We start from the raw sequence: 25,339 nt of genomic DNA, 5'->3' as shown, positions 1-25,339 counted from the left end.
TTCGGCTTCGTGTGGACCGCATTCTAGACGCGGATGACCCCGCAGGGTACCTGGATCAAGCTCTGAGCCCGTGGTGGACGCCCAGTCAAGACCTCGGGTGGGTTGACCCGTGCGGAAGTGAGACTCAGGAGCAACCAGCCTCGTCAGCACGGGACCCGCCGGTTCCTTTGGTCACGGGCAAGTGGGTGCCAGGAGCACCCGCGCGGGGGTGGACGGGAGAAGGGAGACCCACGGCCTACCCTCGGGAGGCGCCCAGGGAGAGAGACCCGCCCGTTTTCCCAACCGCACGAGCTCAGGGTGGTCGCAGAGGAGCCAGAAGGGGTCGGGGACAGGGCGGAGGGCCTGAGAGGCGGGGATGAAGAACGACGGGTTCGTTCTCGGCGGCGACAGTGTTGCCGGGCTTGGCGCCCTCCAGGCGCGCACCGAGCTCCCGGAGCCCGCGGCCGCCCCTCCGGCCTCTCGGGCCCCGAACGCGGAGGGGGCGGGGCGGGGCGGGAGAGGCCGGGCTAGCCGCGGGACTTCCTCCTTCGGCGCCGCCCACCTCGGCCCACGTGACCGCAGATCTCCCACCCCCACCCCCAGGTCTCGCCCGCGAGTCAAGTTGAGCCACCTGAGCCGGAGCCCGGAGGACGCCGTAGCTCCCCGCTGTCCGGAGCTCCGCGATGGGCTGGGGGAGCCAACCGTCCGCCCCGCGGGGCGCGCTGCCTGCCCGGCCGCCGCCGCTGCTCCTGCTGCTCCTGCTGCTCCTGCCGCCGCCGCCGACTCCGGCGCTCGCCCCTCGGATCAGCCTGCCGCTGGGTAAGCGCTGGGACGACCCCGCGGGGGCGCGGGCTAGGGTCGGGGGGAGGGGAGGCGGCCGGGAGGTGCCTGCGGAGGCTGCTGTGACAAAGGAGGGAGGGACGAGAGGGCCTGTGGGAGGCTTGGGGTCCTTTAGGACCCCTCCTCCTTTCAGGGCGCTGCGGAGAGGGAGAGAGAGGAGAGGGCAGTTGTGGGGCCGCGGGCCCCTTTCTTCCCTTCCTTTGGGGGGGGGTGTCTTTTGCCTGCTCTGTCGTCCAAGCTCGCCCCTGGGTAGGGCGCCCTTTTCGGCGGTGGCGGGATCCCCGGGGCTGGCGACCCGCTGGTCCGCCTGCCCATCTGCTTGTCTTTGATGCTGACCAGAGCCAGCCGCGGTGCCGCCCCCGAGGACGTCTCGGGGTGGAGGGTGCCGTGCTTGCCGTCCCATAAACAGTGGGGTTCTGGTATTCCAGCAAGTCGCAGCAGGACTCCGAGCCGCAGCGGGACAGGAGTCCCATCTTCCCTCCCAGTCCTTCACCCTGGTCTATCGGCGTAGTGCCGGACCGAAAGTGGTGGGATCCTTCCCGGGGCCAGAGCGATCATACCGGGGATGGGGGCTGTTGTGGGACTCCTAGGCCCTGGGAGAGACTCCTCCTGGGAGTACCGTCCTCATTGGTGAGGTCCCTCACCTGGTGCTCATGCCTGCTTCTGTGGCTCTTGGCTCTCCCCTCTCTCGGCCCCTTTACATCTTGTTGCTTTTCCCAGTCGTCTTTGAAATTAGAGAGACGGGAATTCCAAGCCATTTCTCCTACTGGGCAAGTAATTCCCTTCTTCCTGTGCTGTGGTTTGCTCATCTGCAGAATGGGCACAGTGGTAGGTATCCTGTAAGGCTGTCTTGGCGATTTCATGAAACTAGGTGAGTTCTGTGGGCACAGGCTTTAAGGGGTTGAGATGTTATTTCTCCAAGCCCTTTAACTTGTTGTCACACTGGGAGAATTGGAATGAAAGACGAATATATTAGAGGTTCCATATTGAAAGTATACCGGATTTCCTTCTCTCTTTTGCATCCCTACTCTTGAAAACATTCTGTGTACAAAAGGGAAGAGTAGCCGAATCAGCACTGATTATCCAGGATCCTTGTGGCCCTGAATAACCCTGTCTGAAACATTGCAAGACTGTGGGGAGAGCATAGCCTGGGTTCAAATCCTGCCTCCACCACTTAGTAACCATGTGACCTTGAGCAAGTGACTGAACCCTTCCTGGGTCTTGATTTCCTTATCTTTAAAATGGGATAATAATGGTACCTACTTCAAGGTTGTGAAGACTAAATTAGTTTGTGTTTGAAAAGTCCTTAGGACAGGGCTTGGTACGTGGAAACCGCTCGGTAAGTGTTAGCTGGTGGTGTTGCTGCGTATTAAGCACAGGCTTCATTCTTGCATATCCTGCACAGAGCCAGGGTGACTGCCTGGGGTCGGGGTGGTGCTGGTGTGCTTGTTTGACCACAGTCCCTTGGGGGCCCCATCTCATGAAGTGAGGATAAACAGGTGTATCCGGACGCAGGCCTACTGGCTTGCCACTTCTCCGCTGTGGCCACAACTCCTTTTATCCTTAGATCTCTTTCGCCCTGGCAGGAGGGAGATGAAGTGGGAACAAATGCTCCGCTGGACTCCGTTTATGGCCCTGGGCTAACCCTCAGAGCTTGTGTCCCGCTCTAGAACTGGACGGGGACCACCCAGAGGGTAACCGAAGGGCAGAACTGGGGAGCCGTGAGGGGGAGCTGAGAGGGCCTGCTTCCTAAGGGCAGCTAGAACACTTGGTGGCGATTACCCACATAGCTCTGAGACCTGGCCCACTTCCACAAATCTGTGACTGTGGCCAGGCTCTGTCACATACCAGCGTCCCCCGCACAGGTCATTGGGGTCTCTGGTCTGGATGTCTGTGCACCCCCCTCTCCCAGACCCGTATGTTAAAATCCAAACTCCCAGAGAACTGCGACACAGGCTCACCTGTTGGGATTGGCACAGATGCACGATGGCACAAAGGTGTCCCTGGAGAAGTTCGAGGGCCTAGAAATGCAGTCGCTATGCTGCTTTCCAAGCTGTGGCTTCTAGAAAAAGACAAAGCTGCTGCTGTGTTCTTGAGACTGGGTCTGCCCAGAGGGAGCCTTTTTCTCCAGTCTCCCCCCAAAGCCCAGGAATAGTTAGCAGCACCCAACCCTGAACTTGTGAGCACACATCCATAGTTCGCTGATATGCACCACACCCCGGAGGGCTGCCTCCCTTGACTTCCTCCCGGCCCTTGATACTGGGAGCCCCAGTAGGGACTGCCCTGGTGCGGAAACAGACTCCCCTTCGGAGCATGGCCGCAGCCAGTTTCCTGCCGCATCCTTGGGGGCTTGTTAGATGTTCCTGGCAGCGTGCCTGTTCTGGGTAGGCGCAAGGTGAGCATGGGGACTCTGGGCACCAGGACCCACAGCCCCTCCCTCACAGAACAGGGAGAGAGGCATGGAGGGAGAGACTGCACCCCACTTTTCCTCCCCTGCTGTATTCCCACCCGAGCTCCCCAAGGGCCCGGATGCCCGGGGACCGTGAGTTGTGTCTGTGCCTTGAAACAAAGTCTCCGGAACCAGAGCATGCAGTTTATGTGTGGGGTCCTTCCTAGGAAACCCTCATTGCTGTTAATCTGCAGCAGATTCCTGGGGTCGAAGGAGGAGACCCCCATTTGTGGTCTCGTCCAGTGGCCAAGCAGGAGGAGGGGAACTGGGGACTCCAGTGCCAGCTGGACAAGGAGAGGCCTTAAAGGGAAGTGACTTGTCTCTGTGGAAGGAATGCTTCAGAGAAGTGTGTGGAATTTGGGTTCTCTTGCGCTGGAAAGTGCCGTTTGAAGTTCCAGGACCAACGGCTCAGGAGAGGAGCGCTGCCGAGTGGAAATAATGGCGCCGGGTGTGTGAGCTACAAGGCCAGTGTGCCTCGCAGCCCGGGCCGTGTGGAAAGAAACAAAGCAAAGCTGCTCCTTTGGCTCATGAAAGTCTTATTGAGTTCCCTTATTTGGGCAATTAAGAGGAGTTATTAATTTCCCCCTGCCCCAGAAGTGCCTGTCTGGAAAGGTCTGGACACAGTGTTTCCAAACCAGATCGGAAATAAATCCATAGGCCTTGCAAACTGCGGTCAACAAAACCCCATTGAGCTGGGGAGCTGGGCATTGGCACAGATCAGCTGCCTGTCCCCTGACCCTGGAGTGGACACCCAGGGTCAAGGCTGCTCTGAGAAGCCCCCAGTGCAGGCCGCTTTCAAAGTCTTGTTGGCTGGTGCCAGGCCTCCCTCCTGGATGTGGCCTCAGCCCCACGTGAGCGTTTGTCTTCAGCTCTGTCCTGTGGCCTGGCATCTCCGTGGCCCTTCAGAGCCAAGTGGAAAGAGCAGTAACTATGGCGCTAACAGCCGGGCCTTGAGGACTAGCTTGCCTCCTAACTGCGCCGCCTGGGGCGAGCCGGCACTAACGGCAGGACCCATCTCGCAGGGCTCTGAGCGCGTTACAGCAAATAATGTATGGAAGGCGTCTGGCACAGTGCCTGGCACGTGCTCTGTCCCCAGTAAAAGGTAGCGGCCTCCGTTCTCTGTGGTGGAAGTTCCCTGCCCCCCCTCGCTCAGGGAGGTTATGTGCATCCGTTTGGGTGACAGTGGGCACCGGCCGGAGGCAGGCCCTCTGCTAGCTGCCGAGACCCACGCCAGGTCAGGAAATGGAATGGGGCAGGTCCCGCTCCCTGCTCTGCGGGGGGGGGGGGGGGGGGGGAGGACCAAGCAAGTCACCCCAGGAGTTCTGCTGAATGTAGTGCACTTTTCAAGTGCTCCTGGTTCAGCTCTTTGAAGTTCTTTGCCCTGAAGAAGCTCTGTTGGGGGCTGGCTGCACCTCTCCCCCCGCCCTGCCACGCACTGCTCCCACGCTGCCCCGTGCATAACCCCGCATTCAGCAGGCTGTTGAAATGCCTGTGTGCCAGCCCAGCAAAACTCTAAGCTTGCACAAGTTTGGGGGCACATCTGGATAAACCTGCATGTTCATCCTCCACTCAAGGGACGCAGAAGGTGTCCCAGAGCCTGGAGAAAAGGCTGGACTCGGCTCATGGAGTCACTCTTTCTTTTGTCCCCTTTCTAGAGACTGCGGCCTGACCCCCACCCTGCCGTGGGTGCTCAGGATGGGTGGTGAGGCCTCTGATGGGGCTCTCCCTGGGGGTGAAGGGGAAAGGGAGCTTCTCTCCCACCCCTCCTCCTTGCATTCTGTCCTCTCGGCCAGGCTCCCCTGTGTCCAGGATGGAGAGTGGCTCCCATGGAGCTGGCTGTCTTGGGACACATGCCCAGGGTCCCATAAAGGCTCCAACCCATCTCCTGTTCCTCAGGCCATAGGCGAACCTTGTCTCTGTGCCTAGCCCTGTGCAGTCTTCACGGTCCTTTTTTAGCCGCCACTCCTCTGGGGGGCTCTCTGGCGCAGGGCAGGACCACGTCCAGCCCTTAGGTGGCACAGCTGGCTGGCGTCCCCACGTTTGTGTTGCAGTGTTTAGGGCCTAGAAGAGGGTGGAAAGGAAAGTAGTGGGTCTAGAGCTACTGTGGGCACCAGGCGTTTAGGTTGTTTTGTTTCCCCCCACACGGTGGGTAAAGGTATGCCCATTTTACAGATAAGACAGCTGAGATTCAGAGAGGTGAAGTATTTTGTCCAAGGCATATGGCTCTGCTTCCCTGAGATCTGACCTATTCTCTGTGGGATCTCTCTGGTCTGTGCCGATGGGTCCTCTGAAAAGCCCATCTTGACAGTAGGGTTCAGAGAGGTGGGGTGGGAGGGGCTCTGGGGAGGGGGTTGCAGTGGGCCCAGTGGACTGAAACCTCTCATTTTATCCTAATTCCTGCTGAACAGGGACCACATGAGCAGACTCCTCCCTTCTTCAGCCTCCCCTTGTTCATCCTCTGAGAGGCGCTAACAGAAACAGGAAAGAAAGCCCCCCAGGATGGGGCCCCCATCGTGTGCCGAGAGGGCACTGCTCCATCCTGTGGGGGGACTGAAGGTTGGAGAAGTGAACTCTGCGTGGTCAAGGTCGTGGGGCTAGAAAGGTCTAGGGTCAAGCCACGGACCACAGCTCTCGGACTCAAGAACTACATTCTCTGTTAGAACAGCTGCCTCCAGCTTCGGCTGTGACGTGTGGGAAGGCGGCAGAATGGCCCAGCTCGGCCCCTGAGTAATTGATAGGTTCCGTTTGTCTGTCTGGTAAAGAGACATATCGAGGTCACTCCCCGGATGGGAACAGGGGATCCGGCTGAGGCCCCTGAGCGTATGGCCACAGTTGGAAATGTGGTCCACACAGGAGACTGGAAGCAAACGTCTCAGATACAGGTTTGCACCCTGGTGGTGGTGGTGGGGGGCGGGGGGCAGGCCAGAGCCAGCCCGGAAATAGATTTTCTTTGGCCTCCAAGTGTTTAAAGAAATTTTAATTAGTTGCTGATATTTAAAACTCAGGAAATTTAAAGGAAAAATGCAATTTTCCAGCTCTCCGGAAGCTCTGGCAAGGCTGGGCCCCATTCTACTTAGCAGCGTGCATCTGGGGCTTCGCAGTGGCCACAGCTTCTGACGGGCTCCTGCCTCGGGGTGGCTGGAGCCCCGTCTGCCCTCATCCCCTCTCTTCTGCATGAGCGGCCTGCTGAGGAGGCCAGAGTGCTGGGTGTTTACTCAGAGCAAGGGTAGGGAGGAGGGAAGGTGGCAGGAGGCGGCCAGGGAAGGGGGTGGTGGGGCATAGGTAGGGTCAGTCCTAATCATTGGGGGCTCCCTAACCCAGGAGTGGGACTTGGCACTTCTCCACGCTGCGTTTATCTGGTCTTTCCAGCAGCCTGGTGAAGGCTGCCTCTCAGAGACGGCGGGTCCCTGTTCAGAGCTGCACAGCTGGTCAGTGATAAGTCAGGACTCACGCGTGGGCAGCGTGTCCCCTTTGCAGCCCTCGTGAACTCTTTCCGTCTGTCGGCTGTCGCGCTGCTTTCTGGGCCCTGAGCTTGTGGGACTGAGTGGCCCGTGCTTTGGGGAGGGGCCGAGCAAGGCAGTGTGGTCCTCAGATGTGCTCTTGTGGACGAGAGCCTTTGGGACCTCCGGGCTGCCCTCTTTGAATCTCAGACCCCTCTCCCTGGACCAGAGTGCTCTGAATTGGGATTTAGCGTTCAGTCATTCAGTGACATGTTTTTTGAACAACTCTTTGGACCTTACCTGGACACATGATACAAACATGAATTAGCACGTCCTGCTCCTCGGGGAGCCCTTGGCCGGGTGGAGGAGACAGACACAGGAAGCCCATCCACCAGCCACGTGGCCAGTGCCTGGAGAGGCGTGAAGGGGGAGTGACGGGCGCGGAGAGGGGCCCCTCGCCCAGCTGGGGATTCAGGAAGGTGTCCTGGAGGAGGTGAAACCGAGCTGAGTCTCAAAGGATGAGTAGGGATTGGTGAGAAGGAAGGACGTTGTAGGCCTTGAGCAAAACGAGAGAGGAGAAACGGGACCTTGAGTTGCAGCTTGAAACTGGAGGGAGACGTGGCGAGGGCTTGCAAGTTAGGGGCTTGGACAGAGGGGCACAGCTGAGGGTTATCCGGGACTGGGACGGTACCCCGAGAGCCCTCTGGCCGCAGCACAGAGACTGGGCTGGGGGCAGGGGCCCGTTGGGAGGCTGTTGGGGTATCCCAGTCGGGAAGGGATGGTGGCCTGGTTCAGGATGGTGGTAGCAAATGGGACACATTAGGGAAGTATTGAGGAGGGAAAATCGGCAGGGTTTGTTTATGGATTGGATGTCTGTGGGGTGAGGGAGAGGAGGAAGGAACCTCCCTCTCCAGGTTTCCAGTGGGTGACACAGGACATGAGCCCAAGCCGAAGGGGACAGTGGTGGGTGGTGGCCGTGGCAGGTCTCCCACTGAATGGAGGACCTGCCCCGAAGGTGAGATCTGGGGGTTGCCGGTATCCGGATTGTTGAAGCGATGGGTATGGGCGTGTGATCTCGAGGCCAAGGGCAGACCCTAGGGAGCGGCATTAAAGAGCAGAGTGTGCAGTGGCTGGAGCTAGCCTGATGACACAATGACCCAGACCCCAGAGCTGCCGGCCCAGGCTGAGTCCCGGCGCCACTGCTCTTCCTAACTGGCTGATCACTGGCAGCTGTCCCCCAAAACCTCAGGCGGGAGACCTCCTGCCCAGCCGCCTTGCCAGGACGCCCAGATTCATCCGTTTAAAACATGCAGTGGGTGCTCACGTACGTTAGCTCTTGGAGGGATGGAGGCCCAGAAGGAGTGGGAGGGAGAAGGGAAGTGACCCTGGAGGCCAGCGCGGCCCGCACGTCGGGGACGGGGGACCTCCACCAGGCCAGGTGCCGCAGAGGCCATGCCCTTCAGGGTCTGAAGTTTGGCAGCGAGGTGATGCCTGGCCCCTGGCGAGTGTGGGGCTGGTGGAGGCCTGACTCCCAGGCAAGGGGTCAGTGGGAGCTAAGGGACAGAGGCCGCTCTGGGCAGCTCTTCTCTTCGGGAGTTTGGCCGCCGAGGAGAGCAGGGAGGCGCGCTGATTTCTAGGATGAATGTCGAAGGAAAAAAACGGCTTTCTGAGAGGCAGAGGTTGACGACACGGGACTTGGCCTCTGAGGAGATAGGGAGGCAGTGGGAAATTGAGGTTTCCGTATCTGATGGTGGTCCTGGTTTCTTCAGAAAACAGGAGACCTGTGTGAGACGAGGAAGGGGGCCTCCTGGGTAGTCGGGACGGCGGGGTTGTGAGGGAACATCCAGCCCCCGAGCCCGAGGCTGGAGGAGCTGCCCTTGGTCCTGGTGGAGGCACGTGCCCAAGGTGATGGCAGCTCATGACAGGTCCTGGGTTAGGGTACAAGGAAAGGGGTTGTCTTTGAGGGCTAAGGGGCCACCTGGTGATTCTGCCAGAAGCTCTTGGCCCACTCGCTGGAAAGCATAGCCGCCGCCGTCTGGGAAGGGTGCTTCCCTAGGTGTGCCTGCCCCGGGAACAGGGGATGCTTCTAGGCTAGGTTCCCTTGACGTCCTACCTCTTTCTTGCTAACCTCTGCATGGGGAGGGCTTTTGGCCCACAGCCCCTCTTCCCCTGCAGAGGGGAATCCTTCCCTGCTTGGGGACTCAGCCCGCCGCTTCCGGTCCCTTGGGCCACCCTGCCACAGCTCTCGGCTCTCGGGCGCGGTGTAGAGGGGGCATGTGTGTCCCGGGCGGCTGACGTTTGCTGCTGAGTCAGCAGTCCTGCCCTAGGAGTGGTGCTCCTGCAGGTATAAGCGGGTCCAAGAGTCCAGCGTGACGCCTTGGGGAAGAGGAGGTGCCCTCACAGACTTGCCCCAGGGCCCAGACCCCTTTCTGGGTACTTTGTGATTTGAGCTGAGGGGTAGCCCGCCGCCTCCCTGCACTGGGGGCACCTTCCCTGTTCTGCACACAGAGAAGCTGGTGTTTTCTGGCCTCGTCCCGCTGGGGCCTGCGGGGGGCAGGATGTAGGGCCACGTCCGCGTCAGCCGTGGTGCCAGGAGCCGCGGTGGAGAGAAAGGTGGGGTGGTTCTCTGACTCACGGCCCGGCTACAGCTTGCTGGCTGGCGGCTGGGTGGGGACCGCGCTGAGCCCGATTCGCGTCTCACCCCAGAGAGCTCCCAGCTTCCGGCTGAGTCACGGGGAAGGGGAGAAGCCCCAGCTGAGGCTGGGGGCTGAGTTGTTCCCGCATCACTTCCTGCGGAGAGGCCCAGGCCCCAGGGGTCGGGGAGCGGGGCCCGCTCTGATCGGCCCCGTCCAGCGTGCCCACTCCAAGGCGGCAGCCCCAGGCCCGCCCCGGTGCTGCTTGCCTGGAGCCCCAGGGACGCCACCAGCTCTGGCCTGCCCAGGGCGGATAGAAAGGTTTCGTCCACCTGGGAAAAACCGGCCACAGCCTCAGGCAGACCAGTTTTCTCCCTCCTGGACCAACCTGCTGGGTAGAGGATGTGGAGGATGTGTGAGCGGCACAGGCCGCCCAGGAGAGCACACAAGGCGCGCGCTCTGCCACACAAGAGAGCGGCCTAGGAGCTGCGGTGGCCCCCGAGGTGTGCTGACGCCCCTGGGGAGCGGAGAGCACCGACACCCCCTCCCAGTCACCTCTCCACAAAAAGCAGCCGGGAGCAAATGCAGGTACAGACAGGCCTTGCGGTAGGGTGCGCAGACACACACACACACACATCAGCAAGCTCAGGCAGGGCCCACACAGACGTCTGTGCCATCACGCTGGAGGTGACCCCAGGCACCCGGGTGGGGACGCCACTCGGAGTCCCACGGAGCGGGATCGGGATTGGGCACACAGCACGTGCCTGGGACACCCGTCCCGAGTTGGGCTCGTGCGCTCTGGCCGGGAGGCCCCCGCGTGACCAGGTGCCGACCTAGGTTAGGAGTCGCCCCGCGTGAGTTTTTTTAACCCTGAGGCTGAGGGAGGCCCAGCTCTTGCAAACAGCCCTGCTCTGCCGGCAGCCCTCGCTGGGCTGGATTTTCCTGCAGGGCTTTTGGGTTTTGTTTTTGATCCACTCGAGTGTTGATCGTGTGCCAGACCCCATGCCAGCACTCGGCCAACGTGTGCAAAGTTGCTCTGAGTAAAGCTCTCGGTAAATGGGGGTTATTATGCACGTTGTTATTTACATACATAATCTAATTTCTTCTCATAACAACCCTATGAGGAAAGGTGCTATTATCCCCATTTTACAGATAAGGAAAGTGAGGTTCCAAGATGTTAAGTGGCCTGTCCTGGTGGCAAACAGCTGGTAAGTGACAGAGGCAACGTTTGAACCCAGGTCTCTGACTCCTGAGCCTGTACTCTTAGTCTCTGCCTCGTCAAGACTCCCAGCCGGGAAGCCAGCCCCACGGACTAGCCCTGGTGAAGTCCACCTGTCTGGGGGGACCACAGGGGAGCAGCGAGCAAGGCCTTCGGGACACCATGGCTTGGTCCGAGAGGCTCAGGACAGGGGGACGAAAGAGGAGAAAGCGCAGAAGGGGAACGCGTGGTGTCGGGGCCTGTCACCCCCTTCTGTCCCTTTGTGGTTCCCTTGACCGTGCTCCCGGTGGGACTGGAGGAGGCGTAGCGGGGCTCGTGCCCTGGCGGTCCTTCCAACCTGGCTGCGCTCTGTCTACGTGACCCTTGGCAGGTTTCCACTCCCTCCGGGCCCTAGCAAGGCTGAGCTGCCACCTGGATGGCAGCTTATCTCTGACCTTCGGCATTTCCGTGGATGGATTCTAAGTGCGGCCTCCTGCCTAGACTTCCAGCCCACCCAGGGGAGATGCCCCTCCTGTGCGGGCCGATAAGCGCTGGCAGATTTGAGCCAGCTCTCGCTCTCAGAGAACCGCCCGGGGGACGTGGAAGGCATTTGCCGAGTCTCCCGGACTCCTCCCAGTGAGGCCGCTGGGAGTTGTGTTTTCCTCAGTATCCCCTTGATGTGTGTGAGACGGCTGAAGGCTAAAGGTCAGTGACTTGGGACTGGCACCACCCTCCAGGGGTGCTTGCCAGGGGGTGGCCCGGGAGCTCACAAATTGCACACGGTCAGGCCGTCCCCGGGCGGCGGTGGCAGCTCAGGGCAGGGCTGGACCCTGGAGGCCAGGCCTTTTGGGGGGATTTCGCTGCATCCCTGCAGCCGGCCAACCCAGGGGGAGGGGGGCTCTTCGGGAAGGAGCCCTCTTGAGCCAGCCTTCCACCACAGCTGCTTTTGTGCAACTTGCCTGGCCTCTCTGAAGTTTGGTTTCTTCCTCTGTAAGCTGGGGACGACAATAGTGCGTACCTTGTAGGGCTGTCGTTGGCCTGTGGGGGTTAGTGTCTTCATCTCTGCCCCGCTGCGCCCTCCCAGGTGTGGACCTGTGCTGGCCAACGGGAGGGGTCTCTTGGTGGGGGTGACTTCTAGGAGCAGAGCATGGAAAGGTCAGGCTGCTTGTTGCAAAAGGTCATCAGCACACAGTGCAAGCAACATGATTGGACCTTTGTGTTTGGAAACTTCATGGTTGGGAGAAGTGGGGAATGAGTTCGGGCTTCCCAGCGTGTCGAGTGCTGATAGGTAGTGAGGGGTTGGCAGCTGAGGGCGGAAGACCTAGAATCTTGTGCAGGTCTGGACTTGATAGTTCAAAGAGAGGCCTTGACTGCTCCGGACCTTTGGTTTTAGTACCAGAGTTTGGGCTCCGGATGTGAAATGTTACTTTCCCTGTGAATTCCCAGTGCCCCCCTAGTACCGACTTTGCTTCTAGAGCATGACAAGACCCCTAGCTGCAGAGCCACACACGTTTCCCCATCGATTCCTGCCCTGGTCTCCTGTGTCCTCGCCTTCCCTCACTGGGACACCTTGTGAAGAGTGGCCTTGGGAGCTCTGTCATCCTGTTTGCCGGCAGGATGCTGTCCATCCCACGTCCTGTCGGCTTTGCTAGGACATCCCACCTGAGGGCTTCCTTCAGCATTAGTGGCTAGGCAGAAAGCTTAGCTTCTCCGGAGGAACACCCTGTGTTCTTGGACAGTGAGAACAAGGTCGCTTCATTTCCCTTTATTTCCCTTTTCTCCTCGGCCACCAGGAGGCTCAGCATTAAATGCACAACCTGCCTCTGGTAGTGTGTGAAGATCTCTTCTGACCTGCTTACGTGAATATGCCCTAACTCTCTGGTTTAGGTGTTTGCCTCAATCTATGTTTTGTTATTTCTCTGTTCTTGATTTTAGTGTTTGTGTTTCACTACATTCTTTTCTTTGTTTTCTTGCCCTTTGTGGAACCAGGCCAGGGGTACGTAAAACGCCGCGTAAAAGCACGTGAAGCTGTCTCCACAAGTGCTTTGTTGGCATGTTCCTTTTGCTCCCTCAGCTTCATGAGACCGTGTCTGCTTGCGTGGCCAGAATCTGTTGGTCAGATAGGAGATGCCTGAGGGGCAGGGTAGCTTATTCCTGCTTGTTTTTCTTTTCTTATCAGCTGCTTCGAATTTTTAAAATAATTTCTCTTCAGACCCATTACTCAAGGCACAAACGGTACCCTGGTTGGGCAGGTACGTGCATTTCTTTCTTTCTTTTTCCTTCTGTTTCTCTCGTATTACACAAGAGTAACCTGATTACAGAATCCAAACATGAGAAGTAAAAAGGAAAAAAAAAAAAATTACCTGTACTCCCACCAGGGATACCAATTTTCAGCATTTTGTGATTCATCTTCCTGGATTTTCCCTTCTTTTTTTTCCTTTTCTGTTCATATTTTTCCTATTAAAAAAATAAGACCTAACTAGACATACTGTTTTTGTTTTTTGTTGTTTGTTTTTTTCGATTTTATTTATTTATTTGACAGAGAGAGAGTACAAGCAGAGGGAGCGACAGGGAGATGTAGAACCAGGCTGCTGCTGAGCAGAGAGCCTGACATGGGGCTCGATCCCAGGACCTCAGGATCATGACCTGAGCTGAAGGCAGGCGCTTAACTGACTGAGCCACCCAGGTGCCCCTAGACAGTGTTTTATAACCATCTTCACTTGATGGTAGATAATTAAAATCTTCCCTGTTACTATGTCTTTTATAACAATGAAAGGTATTTCAAGTTTGTATCCAGGACACATACACATAATTCGTTTTTAAGTGTGGAAGTGAGTTTTTTGGTTTTTTTTTTAAAGATTTTATTTATTTATTTGACAGACAGAGATCACCAGTAGGCAGAGAGGCAGGCAGAGAGAGAGGAAGGGAAGTGGGCTCCCTGCTGAGCAGAGAGCCCGATGCAATCCCAGGACCCTCGGATCACGACCTGAGCCGAAGGCTTTAACCCACTGAGCCACCCAGGCACCCCAAAGGGACGACTTTTAAATCAGTTCAACTTTTTCTTAATACAGTGGTTTCCTCCATAAGCTTAAGTAAAACGCTGGCACCACTGCTGTGTGGCTTACCTGATTTACTGATCTGCTGCTGAGAAAAAGGCTTTCCCTCACTTCCATCTGTCTTCCCCACCTCCTGCAGACATTTTTCTACCACTATACTGGGTTGCCTCTGTAACTTAAAATATTACCCTCGGGGTGCCTGGCTGGCTCAGTAGAACATGTGAATCTTGATCTCAGGGTTATGAGTTCAAGCCCCATGTTGGGTTAGAGGTTCCTAAAAAAAAAAAGAAACTTAAAAAAATTTTTTTTTATACGTAAACCTCAGTTTCTCATTCCATTAACCACTGACCATATCTGGTGGCCCTCTTTGCTCTCCCAGGGAGATAGAGACTCCATTTTTCCCTTAACCACCCTGGTACCCAGCATCACAGCGTCTCTCTGTTGCGCATTCAGGTGCCTGAGGTCAGGGTTGGTAACTGTGGGTTCGGTTTTATGACCGTAAACCCTCCATGAGTGACCCTGAGCCGGTGCTGAGAGGTAAAGACCGGTGCCCTGCCTTTCCTCCCCTCGGCCATTGGGACTCTGCTGCTGCAGGACCAGCGCGGGGCGGGCTGTCCCTACAGGTCCTTCTCCTTGGGGCTGATGCCACTCGGGGGTGGTAAATGTCCTTTCCTATCTTTTATTCTCTTACATGTTCAGAATCCATCACTTTATATTTTAGTTTGCTTCCTATTTGACCATGCCTTTCTTGTTTAATTTGGCGGGTTTTTTGGTGTTCCTACTACATCATTTTTACCGGCTGTATCCTAATACCCCCGTCCAGTGCAGTGTTAGTGACGTCTTTTCATCTCTTCCCCGATGGTTGGACACTGGTTGTTGCCAGTTTCTCGCTAGCGTGAACGCTGCTATAGTAAATGTTCTTCCCATTCAGCTTTCGTGCATTTGTTTCTTACGTGATGTCTGAGAGCCCGGGAATGCTGTTCCGTTTCAGCCTCCTCTGCCCGTCCCAGCTCCTTGCCATGCGCTGCCTCGCTCCCTTCCCTTCAGATTGGCCCGTCCTCAAGGTCGATGGGAGCGGTGTCTCGTGGGAGGGGTGGCCCCCGGGTAATGTCCGTCTTCCTCTCCCCAGGCTCCAAAGACCGGCCATTTCTCAGATTTGGGGCAGAAAACGTCTCCAACTACACGGCCCTTCTGCTGAGCAGCGATGGCGAGACGCTCTATGTGGGCGCCCGAGAGGCCCTCTTTGCTCTCAACAGCAGCGCCAGCTTCCTGCCTGGGGGGGTGTACCAGGAGGTGAGGTGACGCCCGGGGCTGGCTCGGCTGGGCAGAGGATGGCGGAGGGGCAGGTGGACGGAAAGACCGACCTTCTGGGTGTGAAGATGCTGCTGGTGGGAGAGAGGGGGCCGGGCACACCCCCATCCCCACCTGCGCGCCCCCGTCTCTCGTTCTGCAGCTGCCGTGGAGCGCAGATGCCGATCGGAAGCAGCAGTGCAGCTTCAAGGGCAAGGACCCACAGGTGAGCTCCTGGAAGGAGGGATGGGGGGTGGCGCGCCAGACCCGGCGTGGCGGCAGGACGTGGGAGTGTGCAGCCAGCTGCGGTAGAAAGGCCTTGGGCTTCAGAGATGGCCACACCTGGTTGGGTCCTATACCGAACTACCTTAGTGTCCCCACCCGTAAAATGGGGACACTGATGGCCTGTCTCACAGGACTTGCCGTGGGGATTCAGTGAGCCAATACATTTACCCCTCATCGAATCAGAACCAAATAAAGTCGGCTTCCGGCAAGAGCAGTGACCCAGTGTCGCTCCGCAGAGGGGGTGCTAGAGCACATCTGCCTGATCCTGGTGTGGTTTGGGCCAGACCCCTCGGTGTGGGGGTCTTGTCCCGCCTGGCATTCTCCTGGAGGACTCCCCACTGTTCCCGGAGATCTCCTGTCCTTCACGCAGCAGGAGGCCACTGAGGGGAAGGCCGGAGAGCCCTGGACTTGAGTTCAGACATAGATTTAAGTCCCGACCTTCCCCGACTTCTTTGAATGGGCAAACACTTATTAAGCACATGCTCTGTGCCCTGGTCCTTTCAGACACGGGCAGTATAGTTGTGCAGAAGAAGGAAGGACAGCAGGCCAAACGCAGGCACTTGAGCGGGTAGTCAAGCCATACCTCATTAATAAAGTGGCATGTGCGTCCAGAGTTGGCTCTGGGCTACCTGGAGAACGGGCAGGACCGGCCTTGCTCTGAGCGAGGTGCTTGGGGAGCCACCAGAGGGCTGGGCAGGGGAGCGCCATGGCTGGCATGTTTTAAAAGGGTTGCTCTGGATGCCGTGGTGGAGAGTGGATTCTGTGGGGACAGCAGGAGAGGGAGCCCAGTGAGGGGGACCAGACCAGGGTGGCACTAGTAGAGGGGGTGAGAGAGGGTCAGATTCTGGGTGTGTTTGAAAGGTGGGCCCACCAGGACTTCCTGATGGGAAGTGGGGGGTGTTTGAGAGAGGTGTTGGGGCTGACCTCGAGGTTTGGAGCCTGAGCAGCTGGAAAGGGAGAGGTCTCGGAAGATAAAGTTCTGGGGGAACAATCAGATACGTGGTTGGAGACACCAGGTCATCCGTGAGTCTGGGGTCCCGGGTCCTGCTCTGGGCCTTGACTTATCTCACCAGGCAGGTGGGGAGGACCAGAGGTCTTCACTGAGGTTCCAAAAAAGACCTTCAGGGGCGAAGACAGCCCAAGGGGGAGGGATTCTGTGCCTTCGCTCCCAGACTGAAGAGAATTTTCCCGAACACGCCGAGCCCCTGGGTTCCCCTCCGGCGCACACACTCTGTGGCCCTGTCAGCTCTGCCCCAGGACGCTGCTGCGTTCTCATTTGCCCTGGGATTGAGGAGCGCCAGAAAGAGCCCCAGCTGTCCCCACACACCGGCACACACCGGCCTGGGAGGGCTTGGCGGCGCCCCCTGGCGGCGTCCATGGGCCTGACCGCCTCCTTCCTCTTCTCTCAGCGCGACTGTCAGAACTACATCAAGATCCTCCTGCCGCTCAACACCACTCACCTGTTCACCTGCGGCACGGCGGCCTTCAGCCCCGTGTGCACCTACATCGTGAGTGCCCCCCTCTGCCCAGGCTCCCCGGGGCTGTTGTTCCCCAGCACCCACCCCTGGTCCAGGCTGGGGCGCAGGGCACGACTTCTAGGGAGCAGTGGGTCCAGAGCCCGGAGGTCCAGCCCCAGGTCTAGGGGCCCAGTTGGCCCACAGGGGTGGGAGTAGGAGGGGTGCGAGGAAGCACCCCAGGTACAGAGGTCCCGGCCAGCCCCGGACTCACACCCTCCCTTGCTTCCTCAAGCTCTCCCCTGGCCTCGCTCAGTTCCGCAGCTCACCTCCTCCACCCTTCCTCTCACACACACACACACACACACACACACACTCTCCTGTGTTTCTGCTTTACCCACCCCTGAGCAGAGGGTGGCATTCTGAGGCAGTGGGTTGGAGCTCGGGTTTGAATCATACCGGCGCCCCTTCTGAAGCCTGTCACGTTTCTCCTGTGGTCACTGCAGCTAGTGTGCCCACTGCAGGGGGCCCCTGCCAGACGGTGCCCGCGCGGCACCCTGCGTGCGGAGATGAGGATGGCGGCTTGCCTCCCACCTCGCCCCCCACAAAGCTGCCTTCTCTGGCGCACCCCCCTCTTTTCCCTCCAAGCGCACACATTGCCCGGCGTGCCCCTGAGCTCTTCGTCTGCTTCCCTGCAGAGTGTGGAGAACTTCACTCTGGCACAGGACGAGGTGGGCCGCATCCTCCTGGAAGATGGCAAGGGCCGTTGTCCCTTTGACCCCAATTTCAAGTCCACAGCCCTGGTGGTTGGTGAGTGTTGGGGGCGGAGTGGCAGGATGAGTTCAGTGAGGCTCCGTGTGGGGCTGGGTAGGTGGGCAGCATCGGTCCCTGGGTTTGGCTCTTCCCAGTTCCCACTCCCTTCCCTGACCACCTCAAGCGAGATGGGCAGTGCTGGGGTCACTGTGGGCCCTGAGTGGGGAGAAGGAGCCGTGCTGAGGGGCCATTCCCGTGGGAATGTTCTCTTGGCAGACGGTGAGCTCTACACCGGGACGGTCAGCAGCTTCCAGGGGAATGACCCGGCCATCTCCCGGAGCCAGAGCCTCCGCCCCACCAAGACCGAGAGCTCCCTCAACTGGCTCCAAGGTGAAGTCCTCCCCACGCGCTCAGGGCCAGTCCCCCGAGCCCCTCAGGGCCAGGCCGGGAGCAGTCTCTCGCCCGTCTGGGATTCCCAGGCTGACTCTGCACTCCCCGTTGGTCCCACAGACCCGGCGTTTGTGGCCTCGGCCTACGTTCCCGAGAGCCTGGGCAGCTTGCAAGGGGACGATGACAAGATCTACTTCTTCTTCAGCGAGACTGGCCAGGAGTTTGAGTTCTTCGAGAACACCATCGTGTCCCGCATTGCCCGCGTCTGCAAGGTGAAGGGGCTGGGCTGCCCCAGAGACCCCAAAGGGTCCAGTATCAGATCAGGAAGTGCCAGGAGGCCTCTTCTGTCCTTCAGGAGGAATAGCTTGACTGACTTCTTTTCTCTCTCTCCTTTTATTTTTTTAAAGATTTTATTTATTTATTTGAGAGAGAGAAAGAGAGAGAGAGAGAGAGCGTGAGAAGTTAAGGTCAGAGGGAGAAGCAGACTCCTTCCAAGCATGGAGCCCAATGCGGGACTCGATCCCAGGACTCCAGGATCAGGACCTGAGCTGAAGGCAGTCGCCTAACCAACTGAACCATCCAGGAGCCCTCCCTCTCTCCTTTTTTTTTTTTTTAAGATTTTGTTTATTTATTTTTTTTTGACAGAGAGATCACAAGGCAGAGAGGTAGGCGGAGGTGGGGGGGGCAGGATCCCAGCAGAGAGCCCGATGCGGGGCTTGATCCCAGGACCCTGAGATCATGACCTGAGCGGAAGGCAGAGGCTTAATCCACTGAGCCACCCAGGCGACCCTCCCTCTCTCCTTTTAAATTAACATGGCTCTTAATGTTTTTTCCTATTTAAGAAAATGCAAAAGTACAGAATAGTACACGAAAAAAATCGCTTACGGTATAAAGAGGCAGGGTAGCTTCGGGACCAAGAGCAGAGATGAGCCAGGCTGCGTCAGTGCCGGCCCCACGGGTCCTGTGACCTCAGGCAAGTCCTGTGCCCTCTCAGCTAGCGTCCCCATCTGTTCAGTGGGCATCGCTGGACTGGCCTCAGAGTTGTTGCATTCGCTGAGTCTAGCCCCGGGAAGCTTTAGGAGTGTGGTAAGCTACAACGACAAGAAACTAAACGTTGACAGTTAGTGTCAGAGTCCTACTGCCGCACCACTGGTGATTAGAACGTTCCTTGATGATCTGTTTTCTTTTTTGGCACATGTGTAAGTATATAGGTATTTATATGATTAAAAAACTTTTTTTTCTTTTTTTTTTTTAAGATTTTTGTTTATTTGACAGAGAGAGATCACAAGTAGGCAGAGAGGCAGGCAGAGTGAGAGGGGGGAAGCAGGCTCGCCCCTGAGCAGAGAGCCCAATGCGGGGCTCGATCCCAGGACCCTGGGATCATGACCTGAGATGAAGGCAGAGGCTTAACCCGCTGAGCCACCCAGGCGCCCCATGATTAAAAAACTTTACAAACAAGAGTTCTACTGCAGCATGGGTATTCAGGTGCCCCGTTCGCGGGGGATCATGACCCCTTTCCCTGTGTCAGACTCCCCGTCTGTCCGCTTCCGGGTACTCCGCCGTGAGGAAGGCACCCTCGCGTACTCGGCCAGCCTCGCGGTGATGGGACCTGGACCCCGCCGTCGAGTCTTCCTGATTCTAAATGGAACCCTGCCCCATAGCTTCGGCGTGCTCCTTAGGGTGTCTGTGTAGTGACCACTGGGAGGGGCCGTAGGGGGGCCCAGGGTCCCTGCACGGGCCTGTGGTAAGCCCGGCTTCTCTCTCCCTCCCCCAGGGGGACGAGGGCGGCGAGCGGGTCCTGCAGCAGCGCTGGACGTCCTTCCTGAAGGCCCAGCTGCTGTGCTCGCGGCCGGAGGACGGCTTCCCGTTCAATGTGCTGCAGGATGTCTTCACGCTGAGCCCCAGCCCCCAGGACTGGCGTGACACCCTGTTCTACGGGGTCTTCACCTCCCAGTGGTATGGCCCCCAGGACCTAACCCTAACTGGAGCTGGGAGGGCGTGGGGTGACTGGGACCCGGGCCCAAGAGCTGGCCGCATCCCGTGCCCCAGGGCTCCTGGGTTCATCCAGCCGTTTCCTCTGTAGGCACAGGGGGACGACGGAGGGCTCCGCCGTCTGCGTCTTCACCATGAAGGACGTGCAGAACGCCTTCAGTGGCCTCTACAAGGAAGTGAACCGGGAGACGCAGCAGTGGTACACGGTGACCCACCCGGTGCCCACACCCCGGCCCGGAGCGGTGAGTATAGGCCGTCTGTGGCTTCTCTGGGTCTCTTTCCTCCTCTTGAAAGTGGGACCGAAGCCCAGGGCTGCTTGTCTTATTAGGTTGGACGTGGCTATGGATGCCGGAGTGCCGGTAACCTGCCTCGGTGGGCCGCTGTGCACCTGCCCAGGCACTGAAGGATGCGCTTTTGTCCTTGTCCCTTTGCTTGTGCCTTTCTTCTGCTCAGCTGTGGGCTCCTTATCTAGAGGCTGAGTGAGTGGCCCGGCTGTGAGGACATGCTCCTTCTGTCCTCGCAGCCTCACGGCTCCCTCCCAAAGCAGACCTCGAAACAAGGTCATGAGCATCAGCAGTTGGTATGGGAGGGGACTCCAGGAAGCACCACGAGGGACAGGAAATCGAGGGGGGAGCAGAGCCGAGGAAGAGTGTCCTGAGCTGTTCCCGTCATGGGCACCTGGGTCTCAGTTCCCTGGGGCCCAGAGAGGGCACCTTCTGACCCCCCGGCCTAGGAAACCCGGCCAGCCAGGGCTTCCTTCGAGTACTGGCGAGAGGCGCGTGCAGGGTGGTCATGCTTCTCGAGGCCTGGGGGAGGGGGAGGGGCCTGGGCAGGAAGGGGAACCCTGCCAGCCGGGGCCCGTGGGGTCCCCATACCCAGGCTTTCCCCTTCGGCCTCCAGATCAGTGTGTTGGCTCCGTGCAGCACCCAGTGATGTCCCTGGGCCTCCGGGGATAGCAGACGCCCCCCTCCTGTCCACCGGGGAGGCCGGGCCAGAAGTCCTGCATCTGCAGGCTTGCCCTCCTGTGTGCTGCCCTGAGCGGCCCTCCGTCTCACGCCGCCCCCTCCTCCTCCAGTGCATCACCAACAGCGCCCGGGAGAGGAAGATCAGCTCGTCCCTGCAGCTTCCAGACCGTGTGCTGAACTTCCTCAAAGACCACTTCCTGATGGACGGGCAGGTCCGCAGCCACCTGCTGCTGCTGCAGCCGCGGGCCCGCTACCAGCGTGTGGCCGTCCACCGTGTGCGTGGCCTGCACCGCACCTATGACGTGCTCTTCCTGGGCACCGGTGAGTGTCGACAGCAAGGCGGGTTCAGGGTCAAGGCGCCGCAGCCACTGGGACGTGGGCCTGAGCGGCATCCGTGTTCCAGGTGACGGCTGGCTGCACAAGGCGGTGAGCGCGGGCTCCAGGGTGCACATCATTGAGGAGCTCCAGATCTTCCCACAGGGACAGCCCGTGCAGAACCTGCTCCTGGACGCTGACAGGGTGAGCTGGTGGGGGGGCCCGGAGGAGGGAGCCAGCATACTCTGGTGTCCCTCTGCTGTTGGTGAGCGGGCTTCGGCCAGCTTGTCCTCCCTGGCAGCAGCAGGTTGGAAAGATCTAGGCTCTTGCAATAAGCCAACAGAAAGGGGGGTTCCCGGCAGCACAAGAGGAGGGTCCTTGGGGGCGTGGGCAGGTGCAGCTGCGGGTGGTGGCCCTGAACGGCCTCGCCTGCTGCTCACGCCCCCGTGTCCATACAGGGACTGCTCTACGCGGCCTCCTACTCCGGCGTGGTTCAGGTGCCTGTCGCCAGCTGCAGCCTGTACCAGAGCTGTGGGGACTGCGTCCTCGCCCGGGACCCCTACTGTGCTTGGAGCAGTTCCAGGTGCAGACCCGTCAGCCTCTACGGGCCCGAGACGGCCTCCAGGTGAGAGTTCCTCCAGCCCTTCCCACCTGTCCACCCCTGCGCACTTGGCCTCGAGCACCTTCCCTGGGCCCTCTGTAGAGTCCCCCGGCAGCCTCCTTTGTGGCCACAGTCCACATGGTTAGTAACTTGCTCCCCTTCTGCCTCTCCAAAGTGTGCTGGTGTAGGCGGTAAGTGATGTTTGCCTTACCCTTCTGTACAGCCGGGACCTCACCTGGCAAAGAATGAGGTGAAATGAGCTCTGAAAAGCCTTGCAGGAGATTGTGGACTAGCGTGTGAATGTGTTTCACAAAAAAATATAGCTACACAAGAGGCCGCAAACAAAGCCGTTAAAAATCACTTCAAAAAGCACTATATAGAGTTTCATATAGAAAACTCGAAAAGTAGAGGTGGGTGTAAACAGAACAAAAACTATCCCAAATCCCAGCACCTAGAGAGAATTGCACTGAGATTTCGACATATGGCCTCCTAGGGTTTTTTAATGTGTCTGTGAAATAGACAAAAATACATGTATTTTAAAGATTTTATTTATTTATTTGACAGAGATCACAAGTAGGCAGAGAGGCAGGCAGGGGGCGGGGAGCAGGCTCCCTGCCGAGCAGAGAGCCCGATGTGGGGCTCGATCCCAGGACCCTGGGATCATGACCTGAGGCAAAGGCAGAGAGGCTTAACCCATTGAGCCACCCAGGCGCCCCCCAAAATACATGTATTTTAAATAAAAATGGAACCCGTCCCACTTGTTGTGCCTTTGCTTCGCACACAGGGAGACCTGGTGCCAGTTTTGTTTCTAAGGATCCCATTTGAGCACACGTGTGTGCCCCTGGAAGGACGTGCCCAAAGGGCCATGCGCCACCATCACCACTGGCTGGTAGACTGTGTGTGACTCCTGTAGGGTTTTCAGGGTTTGTACTTGGTTGAGGTTTTTTTAGGTTTTGTGAGTGTATCACGAGTTACTTTTATTCCTTGTTACGTTTTATTGAACAAGCGCGTCGTGCATGTGCATTGCTTTAAAAGAGGCGGAGACATGCATTAGATCCAGCTGTGCTTCCAGACTTTTTCTCAAGGTCCATGTTGCTTTCGTAATGCAAGGAAGTGGTACAGTAGCCCGTATTTGAAATAAATACTGTGCACATGGAGGAGATGCCGGCTCAAACCTGCAGGCGTGGGATCAACCTGGGGAAGGCGCCTGCCGTTTACTCTGGCTTTGGGCCTGGCGGTCCCTGAGCCCCAGGCCCTTGTGGAGCTGCAGGGCCGGAGAAGGGCCTGTGCTGCACGGGGTCCGGGGCCATGCGGGGGCACAGTGGTTTCCTGGCCTCTCTCTGACTCTCTTTGGTCCCCAGGCCATGGATCCAGGACATTGAGGGGGCTAACACCGGGGGTCTCTGCAATACTTCCTCACCCGGGCCCCGGTCTCCTGTGCTCACGGGTAAGTCGCCCTGTGGAGGGGTGGGGCTGAAGTGGGGGGCCGGGTCTGCTGAGAAGGCCCCTGCAGGCAGTGGTGGGTGTAAACGCCTTTCCTTACTTCCTGGTCCCAGACTCCGAGTCCCAGAGTTAGGGATTACAGTCCCGAGAGAAGTGGGGCGAGCCTGGGGGCTCCTGTGGATGCCGGTCCCCCCATTACCCCGTGCCTCTGCCGTCTGCAGGTGGGAAGCGATGTGAGCAAGTCGACTTTCAGCCGAACACGGTGAAAACCTTGGCCTGCCCCCTCCTCTCCAACCTGGCCACCCGGCTCTGGCTGCACAACGGTCTCCCGGTCAACGCCTCGGCCTCCTGCCGTGTGTTGCCCACTGGGGACCTGCTGCTGGTGGGCAGCCAGCAGGAGCTGGGGGTGTTCCAGTGCTGGTCCCTGGAGGAGGGCTTCCGGCAGCTGGTGGCCTGCTACTCCCCGAAGGTGGTGGAGGACGTGGCGGCAGACCGCGGCGACCAGAGCGGCAGCGTGCCCGTCATCATCAGCACGTCGCGGGTGAGCGCTCCGGCGGGCAGCAAGGCCAGCTGGGGGGTAGACAAGTCCTACTGGACTGAGTTCCTGGTGATGTGCGCGCTGTTCGTGCTCGCCGTGGTGCTCCTCATTTTGTTCTTCCTCTACCGGCACCGGGGCGGCATGAAGGTCTTCCTGAAGCAGGGGGAGTGTGCCAGCGTGCACCCCAAGACCCGCCCCGTGGCGCTGCCCCCTGAGACCCGGCCGCTTAATGGCGTAGGCCCCCCTAGCACTCCGCTGGACCACCGAGGCTACCAGGCCCTGTCCGAGAGCTCCCCGGCGCCCCGCGTCTTCACCGAGTCCGAGAAGAGGCCGCTCAGCATCCAGGACAGCTTTGTGGAGGTGTCCCCGGTGTGCCCCCGGCCCCGGGTCCGCCTGGGCTCTGAGATCCGGGACTCCGTGGTGTGAGAGCACGCTGCTCGAGCCGTCCGCCCTGGCCCCGGAGGCCCCGAGTGCGCAGAGGAGGCGGCCGGACCCCTGCGGCTCGTGGAACACAGCCGCGGCGCCCGCCCCTCGGGGCCCACGGAGCCCGCTGGCCCGCTGCCCTTCGCCAAGCAGCGAGGCCCCCTGCGACTGGCAGCCGGGGCCCGGGAGAGCCCGGTCGCAGATGGGGGCCTGCCTGGGTGGGCAGAACAGTGCTCCCTGTGTAAAACTGAGCCCTTTGTTTAAAAAAAAACAATAGAAAATGTGAAGCCCGTGAGAATGAGACATCGCAGAACGCCACGTGCGCCAGCCGCCCCGCCGCACGGCCTCAGGGGCATGGCGGGCTCGCCCAGGCTGAGACGGAGCTGGCGGTCCCCACCGGCTGGCCTCTTCCACCTCCTGCCTTATCCGACGGCCACCGGCGGCCCCTCGTCCCCGCAGAAGCAGGGGGCGGCTCGGGCTCTGGGGTCCTGCCTTGCCAGCTGGCCAGCTCGTCACAGCCATCATCCCGTCACCTCAGGGACCGGAGGGCCACGCTGCCACTGCAGCCCCTCACAAGGCCTTGGGCTCAGACTCACCTGCTGGACCTTTCCGGCCTGTATCAGGCTGTGGCCACGCGCAAGAGGGGCAGCATGAGCCCAGGAGAGAGTTTAGGACGATGGACGCCCTTTCCCTCGGAGTCTGGGAAGAGCCTGGTGCCTTCTTCCCTCCATCCCAGCCTGTGAACCCGTGTGTCCCTTTGGCTCACATCCTCTCCGGACTCCTCCCCAGACCCCATTCCCCACTTCCTCCCCTCCACCTTGCCTGCTCCCGCTCAAAGTGATGGTGACACTGCCCAGCACAGGAGTCCTAAGTTTATGTGGGTTTTATATTTTTTTTAATAAGATGCACTTTACTTTTTTTTTTTTTTTTTAAATAAAATCTAAAGAATAGAAACAGAATCCTGGCCCTGCCTCTCAAAGGACTGTGACTCTTTGAGGTTGGCCCAGTACTCTGAGTTTTGGGGAGTAGTTCTGAGCCTCCACTTTCCAGAGGCTAGTGGCCCAGAGCCACCCTGGTCTGGTCGATGCTATCTCCCAGTGGAGCGTGGTCCCGCAGGTGGGAAGTTTAATGCACTGATGGGAGGGGCAAGGAATTCATTCGTGGTCTGTCAACCCCTTACTCTGCACCTCCCCCAGTTCAGTTCAGGGTAGGAACACGGGATCTGGGGGGTTTTGTCATGTTTTTTTTTATTATTTAAAAGATGTTTATTTTTTTAAATGATGATACAGTGAAAC

General features: G+C 58.7%; 1 protein-coding gene across 1 annotated transcript; it reads left to right on the top strand.

Annotated features, from left to right (window-relative positions):
- On the top strand, positions 1 to 25,008 carry SEMA4B (semaphorin 4B). The gene is made up of 15 exons (XM_080808153.1): positions 1 to 97; positions 583 to 798; positions 14,725 to 14,888; positions 15,049 to 15,111; positions 16,580 to 16,678; positions 17,323 to 17,434; positions 17,654 to 17,767; positions 17,888 to 18,039; positions 19,542 to 19,723; positions 19,851 to 20,001; positions 20,835 to 21,045; positions 21,128 to 21,243; positions 21,498 to 21,664; positions 23,002 to 23,087; positions 23,305 to 25,008. Exons 2-15 carry the CDS (start codon positions 663 to 665, stop codon positions 24,045 to 24,047), a joined length of 2,496 nt encoding a protein of 831 aa, XP_080664279.1. The 5' UTR covers positions 1 to 97; positions 583 to 662; the 3' UTR covers positions 24,048 to 25,008.
- Positions 25,009 to 25,339: the final 331 nt, after the last annotated feature.

The sequence above is a fragment of the Martes martes genome, assembly GCF_963455335.1.
Source record: "Martes martes genome assembly, chromosome: 7".
NCBI classification, from domain to species: Eukaryota; Metazoa; Chordata; class Mammalia; order Carnivora; family Mustelidae; genus Martes; species Martes martes.
The sequence above is the reverse complement of the archived record's forward strand: the minus strand, read 5'-3'. Positions and strand labels throughout refer to the sequence as shown.